Source organism: Mirounga leonina, unplaced genomic scaffold, assembly GCF_011800145.1.
Source record: "Mirounga leonina isolate KUSES-001 unplaced genomic scaffold, KU_Mleo_1.0 Mir_94, whole genome shotgun sequence".
NCBI lineage: Eukaryota > Metazoa > Chordata > Mammalia > Carnivora > Phocidae > Mirounga > Mirounga leonina.
Genome location: NW_023270855.1, coordinates 52,871,524 through 52,890,316, shown reverse-complemented (window position 1 = coordinate 52,890,316; position 18,793 = coordinate 52,871,524). Strand labels below are relative to the sequence as shown.

Genomic DNA, 18,793 nt, shown 5'->3' with positions numbered 1-18,793 from the left:
CTCCCTCCTCCTTCCCCAGCTGCCCCGTCTCCTGCCTCCTCTCTCCCCCAGTGCTTCCGTGCACCCTGGAGCCACATCCCAGACCCCACCATCCCTCCATCCCTCCCACTGTGTGCTCTATCCATGATCACTGTGACTGGTTTTCCAGGAGAGGGTGGTAACACATCTTGATCAGACAAAATCAGCATGTCAGGAAGATTTTCTAGCAAACGGCGGTGTCTTGGGAAAGACGCACCGTTTCTCATTGGAGCTAACGTAACTCATGGGCTCCCTCATCCCCGGCTCATGTCCCCTGCCCTTTCCCTCATTAGTCCCTCCCCCCACCTCTCCTGTCCGTGTTTCTCTCCCCTATCTCCCCGTCTTCTCCACAGCTGTCCGCCACCTGCCCACTCCTATCCTGTCCCCCTCCACTTCCCCCCATACTTGTCTTCCGTGTCTGTCTTCCCACCCTGTCCCCTCACACCTGTCCCCCTTCTCACTTACCCATGGCACTGCCGAAGTTCTTGAAGCGCCTGCTGGACAATCAGCCTGGGGCAGGGGGCAGGGGGCAGGGGGCAGGGGGGAGTGTGGATAAAAACAGCTCACAGTTGCCCCAGGCCATAGACAGGTTCCCCCAGCCAGCTGTGATTGCCCAGCCAGGGCCCCGGTCCTGATGTAGACCCTGACCGGGAGACCCGACCCCTCCCCTGATGCTGTACTGAGAACCCTTCAGAGAGGCCTGGGTCTCTCCTCTGGGAGAAGATGGTGTGGGAGAGAAGCCCGAGGTTATGGGAGGGTTGGGGAGGGACCCCAGCCTTGACCCTGTGGCTGTCCCCTGGGGTCCCCTCCCCACCACTAGGCAGATACTCACACGTGGTCTGGCTCCACGTGGTCCTTTTCCATGCACTCCAGCACTGGGGGCTCCATGCCTGGAAGCAGCCCCCACCCCGGGAGGTACAGGCGTGAGGGGGCTTTGGGGCAGACCAGCCCCACCTGGGCCCCCTGTGACCCATCCCTGCACAACTGGAGACCTTCCAGATGGGGCTTGCCCTTCGGGGAGGAGAGGTACCAAGAGGGTAGAGAGCCAGCGTTGGGGGTGCACCCCTGGGTCTCAAGACTGCGGACAATGTGCCAAGCGCTTTGCGCATGTGCACTCAGTGGACCCTCCAAGTAGCCCTAAGGAGATACACTTATTGTTCCATATTTTTCTTTATTCTTTATTTATTTTAGAGAGAGAGAGTGGAGGGGGGGACAGAAGGAGAGAGAGAGAGAGAAAATCTCAAGCAGACTCCTAGCTGAGCGCGGAGCCAACATGGGGCTCCATCTCACGACCCTGAGATCATGACCTGAGCGGAAATCAAGAGTTGGAGGCTTAACCGACTGAGCCACCCAGGCGCCCTTGATTCTTATAAAACCGCAAGGCTCAGAGACTTACTAGAAAGTGGTAGATTTGGGTTTAGACTTCAGGTCCCTCTGACAGCAGAGAGACACAAGCTCTTAGGACCGAGATTCAGAGATAACGAGGGAGCTAAAGTAGGGGACAGAGGTAGAAACAGAAGAAGAGCCCTAGGGGAGCAAGGGGACTGCAGTCCACCCCTAGCTGGAGGCCCCGGGGGAAGGGGAGGGGCAGGTGCTGGATGCCTCTCCCCTTCCACCTGCCCCCCCCCCCCCCAGGAATTCTGCCCAGTTCCTTCGCATGGGGCCCCCGAAGCCTCCCTCCCACCCATTAGTAGCCCTTTCCTCTCTCAGGCCTGTCTGGGGCTCCATCCAGGGAACCCTCCAGCAGAAACCCCCTACCTTTCTTGGTTTAAATGAGGGAAACCCTCAGGCTGGGCTACCTTGAACAGCTGGAGTGGGCACCTCCAAAGTGGGAGAGATTTCCAGGGAGCTGATCTCATCGAAGGACACGGGAACGGACCGTGACCTTACTCTTTTCTCAGGGCTGTCACATTCCTGCGGGGAATAAGCATCTCGCTAAGCCAGGGAGGCAGCTCGGGGTGCAGGCAAGCTCCCCAGATGGAGGGCCCACAGCCCCCAACCTCCAGCTGCAGGTAGGGGCACCCCTCAGCCACAGGGCACGGGGATGAATCTCCATAGCGGCGGCTGTGGGCTGGAGCCCCAAAACTCTGAGCTCCAGATTCCAGCCCATCAGGGGTTTCTCCCCAGGTCACGGTCAGGGGCAAAGATGCCCCAGCCACAGGCTACAGCCCTGAGGCTGGAATCCCAGGCCTGAGACAAGATCTACCAGTCACGGGGGCGGGGCTTCCTTCTAGCTGCAAAGATGCAGAGACCATCTCCTCTACCTCCCAGATTATGGGTTGCACTTGTAACCGAGGGCCCCCTACTGTGGACCCCACTCCAGTGAAGAACCCTCAGGCTTGGGCTGCAATCTCAGGACTCGGTGACTCCCCAGTCTTGCGCTACCCAAGGACAGCCCCTCTGTGACAGGTAAGTCCTACCAGCTACGGGTAAGGAGCTCCTTCCCAGCTGCCACGCTGGCCCCTGGGCCCAGAGTTGTACCATTGTCAGGGGTGGCTGGAGGTGGCACCCACCTTCCCTGGGTGCTCTGCTGGGGTCCCACCCCCAGACAGACACTCCTGGGTCCAGGCCTGCAGATCCTCTCCGGGTAGGTTCAGAGCAAGGCTGGCCAGTGTCCGAGGGAGACAGGGCCCCTCCTTCACAGCCGAGGCCTCGAGGCTGAGCCTGCTGGAAGAAATGAGGAAGGCAGGTCTTCAGTGCGTCTCTTCCAGCTGGCGGTGGCCCCGGCGCCAGCATCCAGGGGCCTGGGGGGACCTGCAGGGCCATCCTTCTGGGGCGGGGAGGAGTGGTCAGAATCCGGAGGGGTGTTCGGTCTCCCTCCATCAGAGGGGTCGTCGGGGGAGCCTTGCCAGCGAATTTGCAGGTAGATCCATGTGTTTGCATGGCAGATTGGATTTCTACTTGCGTGACTTGGGGCGGGGGTGTTGAGGGAGGCAGGTGGGGAAGGCACCGGCTGGTGGTGCGGGCTGACCTCTGCCAGCTCCCAGAGCAGCTCCGCGACCTCTCCCAGCTGCGTCTCCGAGGCAGGCCCTGGGTCTCTGCTGAGCTGCAGAAGGTCGATTCTCCTCCGGCCTCTTCGCTGGGGGGGCTGCTGTCGCCGGCTCCCCCAGGCTGGCTGTCGGAAAAGGCCCCAAGGCCCAGGTCCTGGAGATACTCGCTGCCCTGCAGGGCCCCCAAGTCCATGCTGAGGTCCTCCGTGCTGTAGCCGAGCTGCCCCGGAATACCATCCTCCTGTAGGCCGGTGTGGGGGGAGAAGGCGTTGACCAAGGGCAGCAGAGCAGAGGTCCCGGCACCGAGTCCTTGCCCATCCCCCTCCCGTCCAGCCTGGGCCAGCGCCGTTCTCATGGCAGGTGGGGTGAATGGGGGTAGTCCCCCCGGCACTCTGTCTAACCTGGGCCTTCAAGACCTCATTCCCAAAAAAGGGGCCAGAAGCCTGGACTTCTAGCCCTGATGCCACCTCACTCGCTGACGTTCCCTCTGATGGACCTCGGAAAGCGGTGTAATGACCTTGGCCCTAGCCCCTCTCACCCGGCTTGTTCAAGGTCTTCGAATGCAGCTGCATGGACCTAAGTTATCCTGGATGCTAATGCAGAATTTCACGTGGTGTCGGGGCTCCCAGCGCAGTTACGTTAGCGCAGCATTTCTTTTTTAAAGTCGAGTAATGCAATGAGTGATGAATGAGTTACCAAATGTTGAATGAGTTACCAAAATGTTAAAAAAGGACAGTATTGGACCCTGTGATGAATGAGTTACCAAAATGTTAAAAAAGGACAGTATTGGACCCTGTGCTGTACCACTCACCTGGCTCCCGTCCCCTATTCCTGGCCCTGCTCCCTCTTACTGGAGTCTGGAACACCAGCGCTTAAGCCAATCAATACCTTCCCCTCCTGGATGGGTACAAGCCCAGGGGGGCACATTACAAAAGGCTACTGGTCAGCTGCCTCTGCTTCTGGCCCCTCCGTAGCCTCAAGCCACTAACAGGCCTTATCCCTAGTACCACAGTAGCTCCACCACGAGGGGGCACTGTTATCCCACCCTCCGGATCAGAAGACTGAGGCTCAGGGAGGATGGAAGACTCTCCCTGGATCACAGGGCCAACCAATGACAGAGCCGGACTCAAACTCAGGTCTGTCTGGATCCAAGCCCTATGCTCTTTCTCACCCATCTCTCTCCTTCTCCTATTCCTCTTCTCTTCTCTCTCTCCCTCCAAATCATTCTATTTGCCATTTTTTTTCCCCAGTCAGGGAACTTGCCTTTTCTTCTCCTTGGAAAACCTCTTCTCCCAGCCCACCTACAGTTTGGCCTGGAGAACTCCTATTCATCCTTCAAAAGCCAGCTTAGGCATGCCCTCCAGGCTGCCTTCCTGACTCCTCAAGTGTAGGTAAAATGTCCCTTCTCTGGGCTGTCACGATCTGCAGCCCAGGGACTTTCCTTGTCTAGGACTTTGTTAGGACTGACCTCAGACAGGGTTTGGTGGGTAGGAGGGTGGGTGGGCCTCCCCCATTGCTCCCTGAAAAGCCAATACTGAGACATAGCCCCAGGCATCTCTGTGGTCTCAGGCAGCCCTCAATGGACTGTCCCAGTTGGTGGCCTGAAGGGGCCACTGAGGGGACATGGCCCCCCTTCATGGACTTTACAGAAGTCCCCCAGGAGGGGTGCCTGGCTGGCTCAGTTGGTAGAGCAGGCGACTTTTTTTTTTTTTTTAAGGTTTATTTATTTATTTTAGAAAGAGAGAGAGAAAGCACGTGAGTGCAGGGGAAGGGGCAGAGGGAGAGGGAGAGAGAAAGAATCTTAAACAGACTCCCTGCTGAGCATGGAGCCCAAAGCAGGGCTCAATCCCAGGACCCTGAGATCATGAACTGAGCTGAAACCAAGAGTTGGATGCTTAACCGACTTAGCTACCCAGGCGCCCTGAGCATGCGACTCTTGATCTTGGGATAGTGAATTCAAGCCCCATGTTGGGTGTAGAGATTACTTTAAAATAAAATTAAAAAAAAAGATTGGTGGTGATGTTAATAAATGTGATTTTTTGAAAAGTCCTCCAGGGGCACCTCGCCCTCTGCCCCTCCCCCGACTGGTGCTCCCTCTCTCTCTTTCTTTTTTTTTTAAATTATTTTATTTATTTATTTGACAGAGAGACAGCGAGAGAGGGAACACAAGCAGGGGGAGTGGGAGAGGGAGAGGCAGGCTCCCCGCTGAGCAGGGAGCCCGATGCAGGGCTCCATCCCAGGACCCTAGGATCATAACCTGAGCCGAAGGCAGACGCTTAACGACTGAGCCACCCAGGCTCCCCCCCGCCCCGCTCTCTTTCAAATAAATAAATAAAATCTTTGGAGGGGGCCGTCTGCCTTCGGCTCAGGTCATGATTTCAGGGTCCTGGGATTGAGCCCCGCATCAGGCTTCCTGCTCAGCGGGGAGCCTGCTTCTCCTTCTGCCTGCCACTCTCCCTGCTTGTGCTCTCTCTCTCTGTCAAATAAATAAATAAAATCTTAAAAAAAAAAAACAAAAAACCCAGGATAGGATTGCCAGAGAAAATACAGGACGCCCAGTTAAATTTGAATTTCAGATAAACAAGTATTTTTTTTAGTATAAATATATCCCGAAACATTGCACTATTTGACATTCAAATCTAACTGGGTGTCCTGTAATTTTGTTTGTTCAGTCTTGCAACCCTACCCCTGAACCATTTGGCCAGGCAGGGCCAGTCCTTAGCAGGTGAGGGAAAACAGGGAGGCCCCCTACTAATGCTTGGCATGGGGGATTTGCGGAGAAGCTTCCAATTCAAAGTCGAAAGTACCCGGAAAGAGGAGCTATACAGGATCTGTCTTTTCCCCCTGGCCTCACCCGCTGGGAGCTCTCCACAGGTTTACCCCTTCTTTTTTCCTTCTTCTTTGTACCCATTCATCCCACGATGGACACGGGTTGCTTCCACATTTGGCTATTGTGAAGCGTGCAGTGAACGTGGGCGTACAGAGAGCTGTTCGAGTCCCTGCTTTCAATTTTTTGGGGTAGCTATCCAGAAGGGGGATTGCTGGAGTGGGTGGTAATTCTGGGCTTGACTTCTGGAGCACGCTCCACGCTGTTCGCACAGCCTCCCTTTCTCTAGAGTCTCTCCTTTGCCCCCTTTGATCCTTGTCCCTCCCACCTTCCCCAACTGCCCCTTCTCTGGCTCCGTGTCCTCCCTCTGTCCCTTATATACCAGGGTCCCGCTTCGGTCTCTGTGGGAGTACCTACGTCTCTGGTCGTGACTGGCTCAGGCTCGCCTGCCCCTCCTGTGACCTGAGCAGCAGCGTCCTGGCAGGTCTCCTTTTTCCCCCAGATCACTCCGGTCCCATCCCTGGTGCCTGGACAACCTCCCTCTGTTGACTCCTGTCTCCTCTGCCACTGCCCGAAAGGTTTCCTTGTGTCTCTGGTTTTTATCCTTCTGTAAATATAAACATGTCAGGACAGCCTCTCGGCCTGGGCCGGGCCCCCTCTCCCTCTCCTGCATCTGGCCTCCCTCACTGGAGGCAGCAGCGGGCACTTGGCCAGGGCTGGGGGTGGCAGGGGTGGTGGGCAGCTGTGGGCACAGGCCGTCCTCGCTCCCGGCAGCAGGTACACTGAGGGACGCAGGGGGTGGGGAGCCTCAGCCTTGGCTTGGGAACCCGAATCTTTCCTCCAACATTGCCTGGGTGAGAAAAGGCGGGAGGCGGCCCAATGGGGGCCTTTCCAGGCTTCTGACTAAACAGTGTATGCTGGCCCTGACACCCCAGAGAGGATGCAATAAATCCAGGCTCTCACTGCATGGACCCTGGGGAGCCTTGGGGGATGGGCTCCCCCCCAGTCAGACTCAGAGGCGAGATGTCCCAGGAATGCTCTCTGCAGAAGGGCTTACTGGGTGCAGATTTGGACAGTACATGGATAAACTGGTTTTTAAAAACGTGAATAGTTATTTATTTCATCGTATATCAGCAAACCATGGCACGCCAAAGGAGCGTCGAGCATATTGTTTCTCTGGTTCCATTTCATCAGGTAAGAAAGGAGGTTGATATCGAACAAAATAGCAAATAAATGACAGGGCAGCTGATTCTTGAGCAGCTCAAGTGGTAAGAAAACCTCAGTCAGGGTTTGCATCCCTGGTATGACTTTTATTAGCTCAGTGGGACCTCAAGCAAGTCCCAGACTCTCTCTGGGTCTCAGTTTTCTCCTCTGAAAAATGGGTGCAATGCTGCCTTCTTGTAGGATTCCTTGCTGTGTGAGTACAACGGGATGATGTGTGCACTTTGCAAGCCCTGGGTCAGTAGGAGCAGGTCTGATGGTGCTTGCTCTTTTTCTAGTTCGGGAGTCAGGGCTCTCCCTCTGAGGAAGTTGAGGGTTGTGTCAGATGCAGTCACACAGTCCCTCCCCTGCCCTCCCGGAGCTAGGTGCAGGAAGAGTGATGGTTTAACCCAGCCATCATAATCAAGTATGATAGAATGTTCCAGGAAGCAGGCTGAAGAAAAGAACTGAGGAGGGCCAGCAGGCCCTGTCTGGAGGGACAGGAATTCTGGATTGGAATTTTACTTAGAAAATCCCCTCTATTTTAAAGCACTACCCCCAGGGTAATCACTGGGGTAAAAAACCTATTAAGTACAACTCAGTTAGGAAAAGTTAAGCAAACTTTAGACAGCTCCCAGAGCCAAAACAAAACCCCAAAAAACCTATTTCCGACCACATAAAGTAGCGTCCACATGACACATGAATGATCCCTTGAACTGGCCAAGTTTAACGCATTGGTCACATTTCATATATTTAAAAAAAAAGATCTACCTCTTGGGGTGCCTGGCTGGCTCAGTCGGTAGAGCATGGGACTCTTAATCTCAGGGTCATGAGTTCAAACACCACATTGGGCGTGGAGTCTACTTAAAAAATAAAAAGAAAGAAAAGAAAAAAGAAAAGATCTACATCTTACCAGTTAGGAGATAGTAGACTTTCAAGAAGAAGTCCTACTAAATGAAAGAAAGAAAGAAAGAAGAAAGAAAGAAAGAAAGGAAGGAAGGAAGGAAGGAAGGAAGGAAGAAAGAAAGAAAGAGAAAGAAAGAGAAAGAAAGAAAGAAAGAAAGAGAAAGAAAGAAAGAAAGAAAGAGAAAGAAAGAAAGAAAGAGAAAGAAAGAAAGAAAGAAAGAGAAAGAAAGAAAGAAAGAAAGAAAGAAAGAAAGAAAGAAAGAAAGAAAGAAAGAGAACCAGGGGGCCTTCCTGGAGGAGGTGACAGCCAATGAAGCCTTGAGGAACAAATAGGAGTTGGCTAGGCAGAAGCTACAGACAAGGGCATTCCAGGCATCAAAAGAACAGAACGTTCAGAAGCCTGCAGGCTTGGGAGGTCCCGGTGCCTTCCAACAACTGGCAAGAGTTCCTTACTGGCTGGAGGTGTGGAGGGGGAACATGGGGCCGGATTAGCAGGCCTGGTAGGTCAAGCAAGAATTTAATCTCTAAGTTCCAAACAGTGGTGGTAGGGAGGTGGGGGTGGGGGCTGCGATTTGTCTTCAGGGAGATCATGCAAGAGGCAGAGTGGAGCTGGGCTCCGACTGGGGCACCGAGGATGTCTGGGGGTGGGGCGGTGACGCGAGGGCTGTGCCCAAGCAGGGCTCACGGGGCTTGCGTGAGAGTGGGGGAGGGAATGGACAAGGACAGTGCCTTCCATTACTTCCAGCTCTGGTGACCAGGTAGATGACAGTGACAGGGACGCAGGTGGAGGGCTTCATTTGGTGGGGGGGGGGATAGAGTCTGGCCGCATACTCCCAGGGCGCCTGTTCCCACATCACCACCTCATCTGCCCACTGCCTGCAGCCTACGGTTTTATCTGAAAGGTCCAGAGCCCTGAACTAAACCTGAGTCCTGATCTTACCTTCGTGCACCCTGGATCCTCCCTGACACTTGGGGCCAGGTCCTACCTGCTGGGCCCTAGCGTCCCCTTCTACAAAATGACGGGGTGGGGCCACAGGATGCCCTATATGCTTTAACTGTCACAGACCCTCCTTCCTTAGTGTGGCGGGCGGTGCAAAATGCCACCCAGAACCCCCTCCCGGGAAGACGTGCTGCCCCAGATGCGGGGAGGGGGCTGTCCGCAGATGGCTGTCCGCTGTCAGACCCCTTCCAGGAAGTCACGCCCCTTCCTGGGCAGCCCACCCGCCATCCCTGATCGACGTGGGGACCTAATGGATAGCCCCTCTCAGCCTGACTCGAGACCACTCTGCAGGGCTGCTCTAGCTTGGAGCTCCCCGTGGAAGCTTCTTCTTCGTGTTTCCTCCATCCACCCACCCACCCACCCATCTAAGCTTCTTTCCTTCCTCCCATCCATCCAGCCATGCATGTATCCATCCCTCTGTCAGGTCTTCCTTCCTCCCATCCGTCCATCCGGCAGCCTTCTACTTACCTCTTCCTCCCTCCCTCCCCTTGTTCCAGGAAGGATTCCAGTCTCCTCATCTATAAAATGGGATCATCACTACTCCGCCAAGTTTTAACGGGCGTTCTCTGAACTAACGTGCACAAATGTGCCTGGTAAAGTGCACGTGTTTTACAAAGTGTACTTGCTGCCATTGGGGTCATCAGCTCCGGCCCGTCTCAGCCATCAGACACCTGCCTGCTCATCCTCCATGGTGGGGAAATCTGGGTGTTCGAGCCTCCAGGCTCCGTCGCAGCTCTCGATGCCTGAGGCTGCAGCTCCAGAGTCAAAGGACTGGACGCATGGCTTGGGCTCAGAACCTGTGCAGAAAGGAGGGACCAGGCGTCAGGGCCAAGGGGGGAGGGCTGAGGAGCGGGAGTCTGAGTTCTGCATCTGCCGCTGCTCTGCTGGGGCTCAGTCTTCTCATCTGTAAGATGGGGTGGTGGAAGAAGATGGTCTCCATGACTTTTAAGCCCGCCTACATGCCGTCACCTCCCCATCCTGTGCCTGTGGTGGACATATGTATTCAATCATGAGGCTCTTTCCTGCTGCTGATCGTTTATCCCTTTAGGATCCCCTCCCCCTCCCCCCTCCGGGGCACCATTTCCCAGCAGCTATCTTGAGTTAATCCGAGTGGGCTCCTAAAATGACGCTAGTTTGTCATACTTGCTCTGTCAGAAAAAGCCCTCATTCAATAGAATGTGTCCTTAAGATCAAATGCAAGTGCCCAATGCCCACATTTGTAGGGTCTCTAATGGCGGGACTTCAGGCACCTCTGCCCCGATGCTGTATTTGGAGTTTTAGGGACCTCTGGGTGCCATGGGATAGAGGAGAAAACCAGGGCTTTAGGGTCAAGCAGATTGTGTCCTTGCCTGGACCTGTCATTAATGGTTGCCCCCCCTTTGGGGAAGGCACCTTGAGGGTCAGTTTCCTCACCTGGAGGGTGGGTGTGACGATGCCTTTCAGAGCTTTGGGGAGGGTGAAGGGGCCCAGCGTGTGTGGTCCTTGGCCAGTCTTGGCCACCTTCCTTGCTCTCTAGGTCAGGAGGGTGCCCTGGCTTGGTATCAGGTCTTGGACTGAGCCGCCTGCTGTGGGAGGAGTGGGTACCCCCTTTTCTCTCTTCCTGCTCCTTACGCCACAGCAAGAGAGGTCATCCTTGCCTATTCAAATCCCTGCGGAGGTTCCTCATTGCCTGCAGGAAGGATGTGGAAACTCTTGGCCTGGCCACCGATGTCCACCAGGATATTCCTTCTGTGACTTGTCTCTGCTCCCGCAGGACCTGCTGTATGAGACCCTCCCCCTCCATTCCTGCTCTGAGGCTCCCTGCCTGAAGACCTCACTGTATTCCTTCCAGAAATCTCTGCCCGCCCCCCACCTATGGTGCCTCTTTCATGTGCATTTCATTTCATTGCATTGCCTTGACATCTGGACTCCCTTCACTCCTCCATCCCCCCTCAAGACATCCCAGGCTCTGCTGAAGCCAGGGAGGTGGCAGGAGAGTGCCTGGAGGAGAGGAGACCAGTGGAGGGATACATGGAGGGACTGACCAGACCAGCACGTTCTAAATAAGAGCAATGGTGGCCTCAGGTGGGGCTGAGTTGGGGTGGGAGAGTGGGATGTCAGATGATTTTGGAAAGTGCTGAGTTAGGTAGGTCGATTGGGTCCCCTATGGCTGGGTGACCCCATGTCCTGGTTTGCTGGGGACAGTCCTAATTAACGCTGAGCCAGGGTGATTATGAGCAACACCCCCATTCATTCTTCAAAGGGTCTAGCAGAGGGGAAGGTCGATGATGTCCCTCTATTCCAACGGGGCTGTCTACTCACACCCCCTCTCTTCCTGGCTGCAGACCTGCAAATACTGCTCCAGGTTTTGGGACCCTGAAACATACACAGTCTGGAGGAGCCTTCTTTTAGGAAAGAATACAAAATTATGAATACAAAATTGCCAGGGCCTCTGAACCAGGACAGCAGGAAACGGCCAAGGCAGAAATAAACACGTTTCATGAATAAATGAGCGCAAAGGGGTTAGGTGGGCACATGCACATGTGCAAAAATACCAGGACACTGGAAAACTGTGTGGCAGCCCCTTAAAAAAGAAAATCATAGAGCTATCTCGTGACCCCGCCATCCCATGCCCAGGTGTATCCCTGCGGGAAAGAAAAACGTACATCCACCCAAAAGCCTATATGTGACTGCTTATGAGCAGCATTATTTATAATAGTCAGAAGGTGGAAACAACCCAGGTATCCACCAATGGATGAATAGACACACGAGGTGTGGTGTAGGCTTACAGTGGAATAGTATTCAGCCACTAAAAGGAATAAAGTTCTGACACCTGCTATAAGGTGGGGGAATCGACCTTGAAGACATTATAAGCAGCCAGTTGACAAAGACCATGTGCTATGCGAGTCCATTTATAGAAAATGTCTGAAATAGGGGAATCTATAGACACAGAAAGCAGAGTCGTGGTTGCCTAAGGCTGTGGGGGGGGGGCTGTGGAGTGACAGGTAGAAGATATGAATTTCTACTGGGATGATGAAAATATTCTAAAATGGATTGTGGTGATGGTTGCATAACCTTGCGAGTACTAGAAGTCATTGAATTGTACCCATTAAACAGGTGAATTGTAGGGTGTGTGAATTGTATCTCAATGAAATTGTTGCCAAAAAAATCGCCGGGGCCCCTTGCAGAATTTTGATTGGGTGGGTGCTTATGGGCTTCAGCTCTATTTCCTTCAAGGTAGATGAGCCTTTGATGTCTGGGCCAGCCACAGTGTGTGAGAACGTCATTGTTTCCACCATCCCTGCTCTCCCAGCTCCCCTTTCAGGCTGACTGAGGGACTCTGCTCTGCTGTACCTCATTTAAGTCTTGTATCTCCCGTCTTCCCCACCCTGAAGCCAAGGCGGCATCTATGACTCAGAGAAATGTCCGAACAAAACACGCAGGCTGTGAAGGAGAAAAACCAGATGTGGGGGTGGGTCCAGGAGGCTGATGTGAGCCTGGGAGGGGAAGAGGAGCTGGTCCCAGGGTCAGTCCCATCCCTTGGCCAAGCACCCCAGGGGCCTCAGGAAAGACCGAAGGGTCTGCCTGCTTCACTTGGCAGGGGCCTCATGGAGGCCTGAGGCCACAAGAGCCTGTAGAGGCCAAAGGCAGAACCTCAGACCTTGCATCTGCAAACCCTGTGGGTCTGGGATCGCAGGCTAAACGTGAAAGGCCAGGGATGAGTTTACTCTTTCTATGGAAGTTTCTGACCCAAAAACGGGCTGGGCTTGACTTTGATGACAGACTCAACTCTCATCCTGGTATCCCAAGCTGCACCCCAATCTTTGTATCACAGACTATAAACCCTGATGCCCAGGGTCATAGACTGAACTTTGATCCAGGTGTCATAGACCGAGCCCCATCCTGGGGTCATGGACTGAGCTTTAATCCCAATATCAGAGACTGAGCCCTGTCCTGGTGTCATGGACTGAGCTCCAATCCCAATGTCATAGACTGAGCCCCATCTTTGTGTCATAGACTGAGCTCCAATTCCAATATCATAGACTGAGCCCCGTCCTGGTGTCATGGACTGAGCCCCAATCCTAATATCATAGACTTGAGTCCTGATCCTGGTATCATAGACTGAGTTCCCATCCTAGTGCCACGAGCTGAACCCTGACACTGCTCACAGAGTGACCTCTCACTCTGATGTTGCACAATGAGCTCTGATTTTGGTGGAAGGTTCTCTCACCCCAGGCTCCAGGCATTGTCTCCAGTGGCCTCTGGTCATTGCTGCCTAGTATTCCCACCCATACCCCAACCTCAAGCTGTCAGGACCAAACTCATTGTTTTCTCTCCTCATCTTCTGTCCCTATAGCAGTGTGAATGCACTATCTTCCCAGTGACCTGGCCAGAAACCTGGAGACCAGTCTTACCTCCTCACTACCCTTCAGGACACCAAGCCCTGTCAATGTGACCTCCCAGACATTTCTCCACTCCATCCTCTCTTCTTTCCTCTGCCGCTGTCTGCATTTCAGCCCCCATTATTTCTCTCCCTACGCAACCACAATCGTCAACCACAATTTCAACCCCCCTGTTGCACTGTGATTGGTTTACTTGTTCCCTTCTAGACCAGGGGTCCCATGGGCCAAATCTGGCTCAACATCTGATTTTATAAATAAAGTTTTATTAGCACAAGTCATGCCCATTTGTGTACGTATTAGCTATGACGGCTTTCATGCGATAACAGCAGAGTTTAGTAATTTCTTCAGAGATATGTGACCCAAAAAAGCTGAAAATATTTACTCTCTGGCCCTTTACAGAAAAGCTTGTTGACCCCTGCTCCAGACCACGAGGTCCATGAGGGCAGATACTATGTCTGTCCCACTTTTACATCCCCAAGCCCCAAGTAGTAAACTCTTATGTGTATTGATCTGTTCCTATATGCTTTGCCTAGTGTTAAGTGTGCCATGTACTTTGCATTCTTCTATCCTTAAAACAACCCCCAAGTCCCCACTGTTTACAAAAGAAGAAACTGAGGCTTAGAGACTTGCCCAAGGTCATACCATACTGTTAAGAGGAAGACTTGGGATATGAACCCAGGTGTTTCCAACTCCAAAGCAGGGGTTTATAACCACCAGGCTGTCCTGTGGTAAGCTGATGAATGGGTGGGTGGGTGAATAAATGATTGGATGGATGGATGAGTGGATGGTTGGATGAATGAGTGAATATATTGTTGGATAGATGGATAGATGGATGGGCGGTTAGATAGTTGGCTAATTGGCTGGCTGGCTGGATGAATGGATAGTTGTCTGGCTGGATGGTTGGATGAATGAATGGGTGGATGGTTGCATGAATGAATGGGTGGATGGTTGGATGGATGGATGGTTAGATGGGTAGATGCTTATATAAATGGATGGATGGATGGATGCTGGGATGCATGAATGAATGGATACTTGGCTGGCTGGCTATTTGGATGGACGGATGTGTGGATGGTTGGATGGATAGATGATTAGATGGATGAATGGTGGATGGATGAATGGATGGAAGGATGAATGCATGCATGCATTGATGGATGGATGGATAGTTGGGATAGGTGGTGTGGCAGTGTTTAGAGGCAGTGAGGCATTAAATTCAGGAGAATGCATTCTGAGGGGATGAGGGAGAAGACATGTAGATGGAAGGGGGGCAGAACAGAGTCAGAGAAGCCAGGCAAGAAGGAAACCAAGTTAAGACACAGAATGCACTCCTTATGCATTCAGTGAGGGAACCTCACTGCAGGTCCCAACCACCCTCTCCTTAGCCTTGTTTGCTTCCCCAAATCCAACCCCATCATTTTCTCATGAAGTCCTGTTAGGTGCCCAGATGGCCAGTTAACGGAGCTTAAGAGGGGCACAAAACGCCCTCTTCCTATGTGTCTCCCCACCCCCTCAGGGCTAAAGACTGGAAGGACGTGGTTAGGAAAGACTTTGCTCCCCAACACCATGCTTCACTCTAAGGAGCCCGGATTTAGGTCCCAGGCAGCCTCTTCCACCATCAGCCCCTGCAGCACCAGCCATAAAAGGGTGTAAGAGTCACCGCTGGTTCCTTCAGCTCACTCCCCGACTTGCCAGCCTGTGAATCAGTCTCAGTTGGTCTGGGCCGGAAGATGGGGTGGGCAGAGAGGCCAGGAGTGGGCGGAACTTCGTAAGGATCTGGGTCAGAGACAGGCACTTTGGTGGTCCTTGGCTGATGCACTAGTTCTCTCTGTTTTTTTTTTTTTTTTTTTTTTTTTTTTTTTTTTTAGAGAGAGAGAGAGAGAGGCAGAGGCAGAGGGAGAAGCAGGCTCACCAGCAGCTCTGTTTACTGGCCAGAACACACCACAAAGGTAGCCTTGGAATAGAACTGTTTTCAAATCCTGGTTCCTCCAGCATGTGCTTGCTGTGTGACCGCGAGCAAGTCACTCAACCTCTCTCAACATCACGAAGGTTCAACCCCTGGCAGCAGCTTCCATCATTCTGATTACTCTTCTACTGCGTCCTAGCCTCTAGGCCGCCCTCTTTCTCCCCAACCCCAGCCTCTGGGTCCTCTGATACTCCCATGTCCTTCCTGACCCAAGCAGGGTGCCTGGTACACATTCGGCCCTCAGAGTCTGTGGCGAGCATGAGCTAAGGGATGTTTTCATTGGCCTCCCCCCTTCACGAACCCTCACCGCCACCCCGAACCAGTACTTGACTCACGCAGGTGGTAGTGGCTGGGACTTGTTGAGGCTGAGCATGGGCTGGCCTGATGGGGTGGGGGAGGGTTGTGCAAAGGTGGGAGGCACAGAGGGGCAAGGACGTTCAGGAGTCTCCACGCCCCGTGGCCGCGGACACTGTCTGGTTATCTTCAAGGGTAAACTCGCTTCGAGATTTAAGGAGAAGCGTCTTTTTGCCAAAGCAATTCACCCACACCTTGGGGGGTGGCAAGGGCCTCTCCAGCCCCCATAGAGGTAAACTGAGACCCCAGGACCTGGGAGGGGGTTGCCACCAGACAATGTGTGTGTGTTCGAGGGAGGCATCGACCAGAACCACTGGGAGTCTCCAACCTCCTCCTTTTTGCTGCTTCCCTGAGCCTCCGTGCTGCAGCTATCCAAGAGCAAACGGCATCAAGAACCCCCAGGAAGTCATCAGGCTGCTCAGAGGGATTTCTCTTTCCGCAAATTTATCTCCTGAGACAAGGTCCTGGCTGAGCCTGGGGAGACGGGACCCCAGAAGCCTGTGATGTTCCGTGGAGGCCGGGGGAGCTGGGGATCATGGAATTCGGGGCTGGATCAAGCAGAGTCTGTGCCCCAGGCCAAGAAAAGGCTCCAGGCTGCCCAGGGAGCCCTGCCTGCTGGTCACGGCCCGCCCCCTTACCTCTCTTTAAGGCCCACCGCTTCAGCCACAGCTTGGAGAGGGCTGGCCAGGAGTGGTGGAGTGCCGAGTTAGCCATGGGGGCCCACGCGCGCGAGAGAGTGGGTGAACAGCAGGGGATGAAGCAGGAGTTTGGCTGGGAATCCCTGCCAGGATGGGGCTGCCAGCAAGAGGGGCGGAGACAGCCACCAGGGGCTGCCAGATGCATCAGCTGATGGGAGCCTGGGGCTAGGGCAGGGGGGCTGGGGCTTCTGGCTGGGGGGCCCAGGGACTCCAGCCTGGGGGGCGGTCAAGCCCTTAGTACAACCCACCCCTTTCCCCCTTCCCTGACCCGTAAGCTTCTCACGCTGGCCAGACAAGACATTCCCAGGAAGAGCTGAAGATGGCAGTGTGAGTGGTGGTGACACTGGGGTCCTCAGGAAGCAAGTCTAGACTGGGTCTGAGGTGAGCCTGCGTGTGCCTGAATGTCCGAGTTTTTGTGTGCCATCGTCTGTGATTTTTTGGGTTTGTGAGTTTGCACGTAGACTGTGTATTTTCATGTCTGTGAGAGTGTGTTTGAGTGCAAATCTTGCGTGTCACCTTGCCTATGTGGGGGTGAATATGAATATCTAGGTGGTCTCCCCCGTTTTATTGAGATATAATGAACACACAGCGCTATATAAATTTAAGGCATACAACACGACCTGACTAACCTATTCTGTGAAATGATCAGCACAACAAGTTTACTTAACACCCATCACCTCTTATAGACACAGAAAAAAAAGATTTATCCAGAAAAAAAGAGAAAAAAATCTTTTTTTCCTTGTGATGAGAACTCTTAGGATCTACTCTCTTAGCAACTTTTCCCATATACCACACAGCGGAGTTAACACTAGCCACCATGCTGTGCGTCACATCCCCAGGGCTTATTTTTCTCATAACTGGAAGTCTGTCCCTTTTGGTCTCCTTCTTCCCGTTCTCCCTCCTGCCCGACCCCCTGCCTCTGGAAACCACAAATCCGATTTCTTTATCCACGAGTTTGGTTGCTGTTTTTAGATTCCACATTTTTTTAAATTAACATATAATGCATTATTTGTTTCAGGAGTGCAGGTCTGTGATTCATGAGTCTTACATAATTCACAGCGCTCACCAGAGCACATACCCTCCCCAATGTCCCTCACCCAGCCACCCCATCCCTCCCACCCTAGATTCCACATTTAAGTGAGATCACACAGTATTTGTCTCTCTCTGTCTGACTTATTTCATGTAGCAGAATGCCCTCAAAGTCCATCCATGTTGTCACAAATGGCAAGATTTCCTTCCCTTTTATAGCTGAGTATTGTTATCTGGGTGTTTCTGCGATCCTGTGTGTGTCTGAATGCCGGTTGGTATCCGTGGGGCTGGATCCACACGGCTCACCCGGGACGTGGGGAGATCTGTGTCTGATATCTGTGAGGGGTTTGGGCGCCTGCCCGGGTTTCTGCGTGTCTGCACGGTCGTGTGCATGTGAGTCGGGTGTATGGGGTGGGTGTGCGGGCGCCGGTCAGCGCGTGGCCACGCCAGGGCTGCTCCCTGGTGGCCGAGCCTCCCTACTGCATCCTCACTCCCTGTGCTGAGAAATTCTGGCTTTGTTCTCTGCTGACCCCCTCCTCCCTCCCCAAACCCTTTCTTTGACCTCCCAGCCCCAAACCGCTGTCACTGGTGAGGGGGTCAAGGGCTTCTCCTTCCTTGCGTCCTGGCCCACCGCCGCCCCCTCGGAGGAGCAGGCTGTCACTCTCCTGCCTTCAGCGACCCTTCCAGAAGGGTTATCCGCTGGCCTACCTTTGCCTACTCACACCCAACGGATCCCACAGCCCCTGTAATCTTATTTCAACCCGCTCCAGCCTTCTTGCTCTCTCTAGGGCCTAGATCCAATGGACATCTTCTGCCTCTCCTTTGCTGGACGCTTCTGACCCCTTTATTTCTTGCACCCCCGCCCCCCACGATGCCACAGACTTTCCTTCCTGCCCTTGCTTGGCCCATCTTCCTTTCTCTGTCTGACCTTTAAGCTCTGTCCTTGGCCATTTCATGCCCTCCTTCCCGGCCCTGACGGCCCCGTCTGCACCTCCCCAGTAGGTGACCCCCGATCTGTCACTAACAGAAAGACATAAAAACACCCACGATGTGAGCAGCGGCACCCACACAACCCAGCACACACAGACAGCCGCAGACGTGCAAACACTAGCCAGACGTACGTTCACACCCGGAAGCACGCACGCACACACGCACGCACACGCAATCACACACAAACGGCCGGACTCCTACGTAGAACCGCACAGGGAGATTTAACGGCGTTGGCCCTCCGCCGTGCTCCAGGCTTTACTTCCTCCCCGCCCGCCACACGCCTGTCCCTGGGTGGGCCAGGACGGCTGTCGGAGGCCCCGGACCTCTGCGTGGAGGGCAGATGTGAGAGCTTCTGCGGCTGCTGGAGCGAGGCTTGGGACAGGGACGGTCCCTGGGCATGGGCAGGCTTGGGACGGGGACGGTGCATGGGCATGGGCAG

The 18,793-nt window shown here is 53.8% G+C and overlaps 1 protein-coding gene across 1 annotated transcript in view; it reads right to left on the bottom strand.

The window, feature by feature from the left end:
* Positions 1–18,793, bottom strand: part of ARHGEF18 (Rho/Rac guanine nucleotide exchange factor 18) — a gene marked incomplete in the record, with an annotated part of 79,223 nt that overhangs the window by 58,864 nt on the left and 1,566 nt on the right. Inside the window, 6 exon segments of the mRNA XM_034997378.1 lie at positions 484–528; positions 851–908; positions 1,818–1,932; positions 2,532–2,682; positions 2,990–3,249; positions 9,617–9,738. Coding sequence (XP_034853269.1) covers positions 484–528; positions 851–908; positions 1,818–1,932; positions 2,532–2,682; positions 2,990–3,249; positions 9,617–9,631 — 644 coding nt within the window.